Here is an 11108-nt window from a genome sequence, read left to right as displayed (position 1 = left end):
GAAAATACACACATAAGTAGGACTGAAAAGCCTATTACGACCTAGGGGAGAGTCCTACCTACTTACTATGTACTTTCGGTATAAGAGGGAAATTCTTATTAAGGTTTTGCAACTTTTCAAAATAATCGTTAAAGTTTTGCGTTACACTTGTTTTATGGACTGTAGCCAGGGAAAGAATGAATCGTTGAGGCATGTTAGTATTCATTTCTCTGTTTTTCTATTAGCCATTGTTAAAATGTAATATCATAATGTCAAGGAAGACCACCAGTTTAAAGAAACTTATGAGAAAACATTCATAACTTTGTTAATTAAGGTTAGTTTTACAACAGTATTTAATGCATTAGATGATTTTAATTCGTCACTGGCGCAATCTGGAGTAAAATTTATATATTAATGTTTTATTTACTATCTGCATTACACTACCGATCAAGCACTGTATACTTATTATTGATAAAATTCAAATGTAAACAGATGTTTCAGAAAGTTTGTCGAACTATAGCTGTCAAAATACGTTTCGTTCTTATCATAACATTCGAGTGTAAACAAACTAATTTTTTAATTTGAATTCGACTTTATTTGGTGAAATGAATGTGTTATGGGTGGTAAAAAGCACTTTAAATGTTAATTCAGACCACAAGCTATACCTGTTCCAAATTTCAGCACAATCCGTATAGCAGTTTCAGTGTGATTCGAGGACAAACCTCCAAATATCCAAACATTCAAACTTTCGCATTTATGATATTGGTGTGATACTGTGAACAATGGTTTATTTGTGATTAATTTATTTTACAATAATTTAGTGACATTCAGAGGTCTACAGTATAGTTAAATTGTGATACTAAAATAGTTATACTTGGGGCTACACCTAAATTATAAATACTTTTTATTTATTGAACACTATGAGTGACCTAGTAAATAAGTTAGGTGAACGTAGACAATTATTATTAAACAATAAGTCTTTATTATAATAAATTGACTTCGTTTTAAGCATTCTCTGGCGGCATATTGTGTTTCTTACAACTTATTTTTTTTTACACTTCTAAGGATTTGCAACAAACCTTTTTAGATACATAATTATAAAAGACAAAAAATGTATTTTTATTTTCAGAACATTTATTCTTTGAAATGTAAAAAAGGTCTCAAAATATAATAAGCATATAATACAGAAAATATCTAAAAATGTTAGAATGTGAATATGTCATGTTTGGTAAAACAGATCATTTTACTATTTACCAAAAATAATTTACAAATTTTGGGGAATGTGGCATTTTTTGATGTTTTCCATTAAAACACATTAAAAAAAATTTTTTTGTATTTTGAAAAATAATAAAAAAAAATTCTTTCTATTTGTTATAAGGCTTTACTTTTGGATTTTGTTTTTTTCACTTGTAATAAAAAACAAAAACCTAAATTGCAGTAAAAAAATGAATTCAACTACATATACTGTAAATGTTCCTCGTTTCGTACCGAAAAATAAAATATATAATAGTGTATATTTTAATTAACACGTTAACTGCCATGCCGACCCGATTGGCAGTTTATATATATATCCATCCATTTAGGTGAAATTCCACACAAAAATTAAAAAAAAAATATTTAAAGCCAAACTTAATGGTAAAAATACTAAATGCACAAACAATTTTTTGGTAAATATTGCAAATTATAGTTTAAAACAAAATCTCACTTCGACCATATAATTTCATTCACTATAATATTGTAATCCGAGGTTTTAATGAACTATGAAAAAATCTATTGCACAAAAAACTTTTTGGTAAACATTGCAAATTAAATGATCTCACATCGGATCATTTAAATTCATTCACTATAATTGTAATCTGAGGTTTTGTTTTGAACGCTCCAGGCACTCAACCATATGTCCATTATAGTGGTCATTCACGTGCAGAGGATTAACTACAAGTGGACAATATCTAATGCTAGAAACACTCAATTCTCATTTTTCTCATTTGCTTAAAAATTGAAAGTAAAAAAATTGATCACAATTACATACACAAATAGATTCTTAACTTTCGGTCAGTGTATGGAAATTTCATAATAAGTTTTTAAAACTGCTTAGTAATAAATAATTTATTTAACAGAACAGTTGAGACAAACTTAACAACTAGCAGTGAGTAGAACGCCACTCTTCTGGTGGACAGCTTATCTTCGGAGCGTTCTTTACCAGGAAAACGTGCATCATTGTCAGACCATAATTTCTGATGTACTCCTGTATACACTCGGGCGCATTGGGGATAATGCTCTGCAAAATATGATTTTATTGGTAACTTCTAATTACAATTACAAATTTCAAAGATTCTGATTAAAGTAGCCAAGATTTGTAGTATGCTCAGTGAATCGAATATTACACAATGATAATCTTCAAACGTCAGCAGGTGATTTTGAATTCCACAAGTGGATGACCAGTAATATAAGCATGGATCAAGCAGTTACTCAAAAAGTGTCATTATTTGGTAAGAAAAGCTAGTCAGCGGTCTGCAGTGCACCTGATGCTCTGCTTTTAACATGGGCTAAGGTTTAAAACTATGTTAGAAATAGGCATTCCTCTTATATTCATAAATGTTTCAATATAGAAACTTAGACTTTACTATCTCAATCAATACTAATTAATTGTAAAATATATGATTATTATGCAATCAATACTAATGGTTTATAATTATTATATTCAATTTAGAGCTTCTAATGGGAAATTCTGTACTGAATAGTAAAAAATAAACAATCAGTAGGTACTAACAAATAATTTTATTCTATTGGTAGAGTATTAACAAAAAAAGAAATATTTTATTAGTAAAACGTTTTTAAGCTAGTGCCTAAATCTTGGCATACTGTGAGTTGTATTTAGTTTTAAGATGGGTACCTACTTTAGTAATGAAACTTAAATGACTAACTCACCCTTGTTGCTTCAAGTGGGAAGTCCTCATAGTAGCTTTGGGTTTTTTGGTTTCTGGTGAAAGATCCAAATCCAGCCAGCCCAACACCTACAAGTCTTCCTTCATTGTACAAAACAAAGAATGGTTTTCTCCGCTTGCACTCAGGGTTGTTCAATTCGTAGAAGTAGTGTTTTCCTATAGATTAAAATTACAACACATCAGTGATAGAACTATGCTAAATATTATTTTAATGTTTCAGTAAACCAACGAAGTTTTAGTTGTTAAGTTCTTTTGCTACTTGAACAAGAAAAAAAATACAACAGCGAATTGATAAAATTACTTGATTAACAATTTGAACAAACAGATAGGCTTTCTTAGAGAATTTATCAAATTTTATAATTTATATAATTATAATATTATTTTATTTTAATAATATAATAACTAAAACTTAATTTTTTCAATAAACGTTGAATCACAAAAAGTACTTGCTCTGCCGGGACATAACTAAAACTTAGATATGCATTATTAATATTTATGTTGAAAATATATTACTAGGTAACGACAGCAAAAGTTGTTATTGTACTTGTATTAGTTTAAAGTTTATATAAGATGCTGAATAGATTTTATATTAACGCAAACCGCTTGTAACTATTCAGGCAGCAAAAATTTTGTCTTAGTTATGTTATATCTTAATAAATAAATATGGTATTTTTTCTCGAGCTTTTGGTTTATTTTCTTATAACTTTTATAACATGTTAACAATTTCGCATTTAACCTTCATTATTGAGTTAGAACCACATTAATCAAATGAAGTTATACATTTATAAGGTTTTAACTTGGTTGATGAATTTTGAATTAAGAGCAAACGAAAAAGGTCATATCTTTGTATTGGTTTTAATGCAATCAAAGGCCTTATTGTTTGAAAGAAATTTGTTTATGTATAATTTAATTCATTTTTGGCTGATTATAATTTCTGCCACAGGTTTGGTCTGAAAAAGTTCTGCCTGTTTGTCCTTGTATTAGGGGATAACAGCTGCAAATGGTATGATGTGCAAATTAAAATTTTGCACAAACTTATCTCTTAAGGAAATAAAATACTTACCGTTTTAGGGAACTGCAACTTAATGTAAACATTTATTTATAGCAAAAAGTGTCATTTTAAAGCACTCTGTTTTTGGTATATGCACCTGTTACAGTTTTCCTTTGTCATCATATTTTTGTTGCTGTCAAATATATTTTTCTATATTTTGGCTGGTTTTGCAAATGTGGTCATAGGTTAAATTTTGGTTATGCATCAATATAATAAATGTTACTCTTAAGGCTACTTGACCACTTGCAAATAAATTTACCTGTTACATAAAATATAATATGTTATCATTTCAGGATGATCCAGTACACTTAACTTATTTAGTAGAATACATAAATTATAATTTCAAAAGGAAAAACACTGTTACAAGCATTTTTTTTAACTTTAGCAAAGCTTTTGACATTAGATAATTTAATAATGTTCAATACAAAATCTCTTGGACTGACAAACACGGTTTTAAAGTAGTATTAAAGCACCGTGATTGGACTAAAACACATGGTTGAGATTAAGCAATATGTAAATAGAATATTACAAGTAACAGTAAGGAAGTTGAACTAGCAAAGGGGGGTTTCACAAGGCAATGTCCTTAGTCCTATTTTATTCTTGCTTTTACTAAAGATTTACCTTTAGTCTTTGTGATATCTCTTACCAAGTATGTGGATAACATTGTACTCTTATCTAGCAGTGAGAGTTCTGAGTCATTTGAAATCAATAGATTTATCTCAGTGTCCTTGGCTGAGAAGTTTTAAATTTTACTTAATGTTTTAACACCTCAAAGATGAAGAAATGTAACTTTTGGTAAGAGCGAAAATGATGTAACAGGATACCAAAATCTTGTAACGATTGAAGGTACTAAGTACCTGGTTCTAATATTGGATGACTGCTATCATGGCATTGTTACATAGATGCGTTTAGAAATCTTTGCTTTAAAGAGAATAAAACAGTATGCACTATGACAGTTACAAGAGCCGCCTACAATTCTGTGTTTGAATCACAAGAAATAATGTTTTGGAGAATAATCTTGAACGTAGCTTGATTCTTCAAAAGCAAGCTATGAGTAAAACAACTGTCTCGAGGTTGAGCTGGATAGAAGCATTGAAGACATTGTCAAGGTAACTGAGTGCCCTTGATTGTAACTTAATGAGGTATGGAGGCATTCATGACCCCAAGGTAAGACTTTAGCCTGGAGGTACATAGAACCACAGTATTTACCAAGAAGCCATTGTATATTGGAGAACAACTATTGAACTTTCTTCTATTGAATCATTCTATCTAGGATGGGACTATTTGATCTTTATCATTCAAACAAAGGAGGAAACAAAATTACCTATAAAAAAGGCTGACAAAGGAAGTTATTCTGAGGACCATATACTCCAATGAAGAATTGGAAAATTTCATCCAAGAACAACCTTAAACATTTGTTTGTCAATGTTTATAATTTTTTAACTTATAATTTAATTTTTTGATCTGTATGTATTGATAAATCTATCAAATTCATGACTTAATAAGAATAATTTATTTACACAATAGAACTCCATGGTTTTCTGTGCAAGTCAAAACAGTATCAAAAGTAATTATACAAAAGCAAGAGAACAACTGTTTACAATAGAGCATGCAATTTAAGGGTAAAACACAATAAATATTTGTAACAATTTTAAGTTATTCCTACTACAAAACAATTTGTCCAATCAAGATATGGGTATCACGAGAGCCTCGTGGAGACTAGAAAACCTTCCCGATCAAGTAAGTCTTTAAATAGTTTTTGAAACTGTTTACATTTGTTTGAATTTTGATTACATTTGGAAGTAAATTGTACAGTTTAGGACCAAAATAAAAAAATTGTTTTTGAAAAGGGTGAGTCTGACACTGACTGAAATTTTTTTTAATGATGTTGAATAAAGATTTATTATTCTGGATACTGTAGTGCTAGAGATGAATATAATTATTGTTCATTACTTACCCATTCCTGGAAAACAGTTTGCTTCTACAAAGTGTTCAGACTGAACACACTCCTCCCTGCTCAGCTGCACCCATTCCCCTTCAGGCTTGAAATATAGGGCCTCTGCTACACTGTCTTTGCTCTTATCCAGCTGACCACTGCGGCCTCCTGCAGCTAGCTGGTCTGCAGAACAGAGTATTGTAACATTAGCAGCTCTTGAAGCTGAGATTTAAAACATCAAGAGAAATGAGTGTGGGTGGTTAGTAGACAAAATGAATGACTTTAATTAGAAAAAGTCAAAAGTAAATGAAGATACTAATTAATAAAATAATATTGCTGTTAATATCAGACAGTGAGAAACGTGAATTTGGAGTACAGTTATTACCTAATTTAGTATCTATTAAATCTGAATCAGATTACTCAATGCATTAAAGTATCTTTACTCTCTATATGGGCACATTATATGCCATCTCTCTCTTTTTAGTTAACCGAAAGGTATTTAAAATGTAACTAGCCACTTTTCCTCTTTGTGTTTTACTTCATTGGTGATACATAGGTAAATTAGAACTCTATTTTGCTCTCTTTTCATTAAAAAGTAAAAGAAAATAGCTTCATGCTATTTGCTTTTCCAGATGAAATTTCCAGATTTTTTTCCCTGACATCTCATGTTTTTCTCATCCAAAATTTGAAATCTGTCAGGTAACTACCTAACTTTGCAGTCTTTTTAACCAATAAAATTTACAGAAGTGTTTACAACATGGAACTGCCTCAGTTCTCTTTCATCCAAATCATCATATGTTCAGTTCAAAGTTAATGTTGTGTTTTTCTGAACAAATAAGATTTTCATGCAAAAATACAATATGTTTTTAATGATTGAAATAACTTTTCAACTAATATCTTGAAGGCAACAGGTTTTTTTACTTTCTGACTTAAAACTGTGTGCGTTTATTATATTTTTGTGTCGTAAAAAATCAAGGCAGTGGAACAGGAAAGAGAAGGAATCGTTCACATAATTCAGAGCCCTATCAGTTACCACCAGAGCTGTGAGACTAATAGACAAAAAATACACTATCTAAATGAGAAAACTCATTGTCGATAATAAGTAAAATAAATTCTTATAAGGCCTCCTGTGTGTAAACATGCTGATTCTTGACATCTGAATGGTTCCCAGAGAGTACAATTTTTGTAACCTATTTATTACGTTACCAAATTTATTAACTTTTTGTATTAAGAGTAGGATTATCTAATTTTAAAAGCAATTTTTAAGTGAAAAACAGCATAACATAATATTAATATTTTGTAAAATAAATTTAAATTTTTAACATAGTGTTTATATTAATCATAGTAAAATAAGGAATAGACTTACTGGGAGATGCAAACAGGACTGTTGTGTACCACAGATCCTTGCCTAAGTAATTTCCCTTTTCATAAATTGAATTGTTCTCGTAATCAAACTCAAAAGGTATTCCTTCCTCCTTGGCTTTGGTATCTACGTCTTCTTTCAGGAACTGGAAAAAATAATTGAAACAAACAACTTTTACTGTTTTCCTATTACGCTTTCCTATAGATTTTTAAATTACCTATATTAAGCCCATATAAGCAAAAATATTAAAAAAATAAATGAAAATTGTTTGTTTTTAATCTTTCAAAAAGTTTTAGTTTTTTGGGGTAGTAATAAAGAGATATAGTGCAAAATGTTTAATCAATGTTTGCAATGCTATTAAAAATAAATTATTCAATTACAATAAATTAAGTTCCTTGTATCAGCTTTATTGATTGGGTTATTTTTGTCAGTATTTATTTACAATCTTCATTATTCTAATTTGAAGTTTCCACAAGGTTTTAAACATATTATTTAAATTATGGTTTTATGGACATTAAAGTTGTTTGTAGTTACAAGACTCCTTGTAAAATACGAGGACCAATTTGGTTTAAGGGGTATTACTAGTTTGTTAACTACTGTATACGTTCTCAATTAAGTTTATATTATACTATTCTTGGGGAAAATTTATTTTTCAAGTTTTTGATAGTGGCAATATCTAACTCTACTTTTTAAGCGAAATTATCATCCATTACAGTTTTAAATTTTATGGGTGTGATTACTGTAGGGAAAATGCTTAAAGTAATTTTTCTATAGCAGTTAAAGAAAAATTAAGTTATTGAAAATATTATTAAGATAGAGAGTTTAGTGAAATCAGTTTGATAAGACTTTTTAGGTGATGAAGGGTTTAGTTTATTACTATCTTTCCTCCATAACAACATAGCTTAGTTTATCCCATAATTTCTTTTGTATTTTGTAAGAATAGAATGTTTGAAATGCATTCACAATTAATTTAAACGTATTAGCATGAAAAATAAGAACACTAGTTGTACTTTTACTTACAGACATTCTAATTCCAGCGATATTGCCTTTCTTATCAAACAGTAGTACGACTCTTGGGTCATCGGGCTGTGAGTAGATGTCAACATTCAGCTTCGTGTCTTCGGCTATTTTCCCCCACCTTCCCTTAGAGGTTGCTTCAGTCACTGTCCAGGGCATGTCGTAGTAGCCCATCTTACTGCCTGGCCTTGCATACGTCACTGTTAAAACATAACCGCTGATGATGAAACAACACATGCTTTGATGGGAATAATATATGTTACGATGTTTTATTTATCCAAACTTTGATTTTAAGTTGTTATATTTATAACAATCTAAGAGTGGGTAGACTAGAGATAAGGCTAACTAACAGAGAGGTTGCGTGTTCAATTGCTGAGAAAGTAAATATAAATTTGCAAATGGGTTTTACACTGTTTTCCTTTGAAAATGATTGGTGTAATTTATTAAAATGTCACAGGTGTAGAAAGAACCCCTCTAAAAAAGCAATAGGTACTGCTTTCAATATGTTATACAGGGTTTGTAAGAACCACAATCCCCTTTATACATCCCACAGTTGTTCGTATACAGACCAAATTGGGTTCTGCATTACTAAAAACCTAGAAACTTCCATTTAGGTACCAATTGTGTGTATGGTGTAGCTATCCATAGCAGACTGTTTTGGAAAAAAATTTATATTTAAACAAAAGGACTTTTGTTCTCTAAAACATGCACTAGAAGTTCTTAAATGGATTCATAAACACCCTGTGTCAAGCTTTTTGAGAATGTGTAATTTAGTGGAATACTGAATGTTTTCCATTATTTTGTTGCAAGATCTAAACTGTAATATTCAGTCTTCGAAAAAATAAAACTAACATACTAAACAAATTTTTTTATTCTTTCATCGAAATTGTCAGAACAAAATTTGTTACAAACACAAATAAAATGTTCATTGTTCTATTGTGGAAAATATGAAATAGTAGTAAAAGAGGTAGTTAAAAGCAAGGTCAGGGTAATTAATTCTTATCACATGTGCTTCAAGCCTCACTGAAATGTTTCAAAACAATGTTATATGAGTACATTACCTGCATATGCATAACTGTTTATGTACCATCAGTGAATGTTTACCTACTTAAGACACATCCCATGGCAACTCTGTGGAAAATCTATGTAAACAATTCAAGATGGATATAATTTAAAGATCTTGATGATAAAAGAGTAATAAATAAAAGATGATCTGACAAAAGTTCTAGCCATCACAATTTTTGAATTTGATACTAAACAAACCATATTATATTTAGTACAAAGGAAAGTAATAATAGATACCAAAATTTGTCCAGGATACTGAAAATAAAAAATATTATGTCTTTAATTTATTAGACAAATAAGACACATGTCTTACATAAATATTTTACAGATTTGTAAAAGAAAAAGTAATCAATTAGAAATAACCTTTCCAGGAAAGCCCACTTCATTCTTACCTCATAAAGATAATTTTATTTATACTCTTAAAGTTGCATAACACATTTTGTAAACAGAATGTAAAAATAATTTGGCTTATTTACATACACAACATACAAGTAATTTTAATGCATAACATTTTTGTCAGATTAGCTTAATTTCAGTTTTAAATATCTTTAATCTTGTCTTATCAACACCTTTAATATAATACCAACTCAATGAATGCTTAAGAATTTCCACTTACTGACTGATTACTCTAAAATAACAAATATAAATAAATTTAATTTAATATTCACACAATCTTATAACATAGTAACACATTTCAAATAACTTTTTGATCTGTATTTTAAAATTTGATGTAATAATTACTGAATGTGTAATTTTCAAGGAAGTGGTCATCATGTTTTATATGTTAGGCAATAGCCAAGCATAGACATTCTGTTGTTTTTATTATTGTTTTTGCTCACCTTGAAATGAATCCCATTCTGCACCTGAAAATATATAGTTTATTAATATTTATTACATATAATGTAGATAAAAGCTTACTCTTAAATTATATTTCATTTCATTACTATTTTGATCCAAGTAGAGTGATTTAATATGTATATTTAAAGGCCAAAAGCACGGAAACTGAATTGACTAACGGTATAGTACAAGTACATGAGCTACAACAAAAACTGGTAGTTGGTAGTTAAAATTAAATGAAATTAAAAATGTATATTTAAATGTACATACTTATACATTAATTTGTACTTTTATTTTTATTATAAAAACTTAAAAAATGAGTAATATATGAAACAAATAATTTAAAGATCAATATAGGTGAGAAATTTTAGATTTTGCATGTATTCATTTAAACATTTTTAGCTTAGAAGTGGTTTATGTTTTGTTTGTTCTAAAATAGTAAATAAAAGAATATAAACACTAATTTTTATATAATTTTTTCTTTGAGACTAATATATTACTTACATATAACTTTTGAACAGAATATAAACAAATTGCTTTTTAGCAATAAATTAATATGGTTTATGCATTGTCCTATAATAACAAATAATGATAAAATGTTAGTAAATGAAAAACTAACCTGCACACAAAGATGCAAGTGCGCACACAACAATAAGTAGACACTTCATGTCTACAGAAGGAAAGCGTAGTGAAGAATGAGGAAAGTTTCAGAATCAGAGCTCTTATATCCTAAGGCATAGAGAGCGACTTGACCTTGACAACAGCAGGTCTTAAGATAATATCTCTGTTGGAAACTGGAAAGTTGATTAGGTCAGTGTACTCTTTCCTTGTTTGTTTCCTTGTGAACTGTTGATATGTCTAACAACTAGTTCACTGTTGCAGTGGCGCATGCAGAAATCTTCTCTGGAGGGTGTC

The 11108-nt window shown here is 29.4% G+C and overlaps 1 protein-coding gene across 1 annotated transcript; it reads right to left on the bottom strand.

The window, feature by feature from the left end:
- Nucleotides 1-2070: 2070 nt before the first annotated feature.
- On the bottom strand, nucleotides 2071-10902 carry LOC124355048. Its single transcript, XM_046805958.1, has 7 exons — nucleotides 10813-10902; nucleotides 10196-10219; nucleotides 8295-8491; nucleotides 7278-7419; nucleotides 5933-6094; nucleotides 2908-3080; nucleotides 2071-2257 (listed from the first exon to the last, which is right to left on the bottom strand). Exons 1-7 carry the CDS (start codon nucleotides 10859-10861, stop codon nucleotides 2120-2122), a joined length of 885 nt encoding a protein of 294 aa, XP_046661914.1. The 5' UTR covers nucleotides 10862-10902; the 3' UTR covers nucleotides 2071-2119.
- Between the last annotated feature and the right edge of the window lie 206 nt (nucleotides 10903-11108).

Source organism: Homalodisca vitripennis, chromosome 2 (genome assembly GCF_021130785.1).
Source record: "Homalodisca vitripennis isolate AUS2020 chromosome 2, UT_GWSS_2.1, whole genome shotgun sequence".
NCBI classification, from domain to species: domain Eukaryota; kingdom Metazoa; phylum Arthropoda; class Insecta; order Hemiptera; family Cicadellidae; genus Homalodisca; species Homalodisca vitripennis.
The sequence above is the reverse complement of the archived record's forward strand: the minus strand, read 5'-3'. Positions and strand labels throughout refer to the sequence as shown.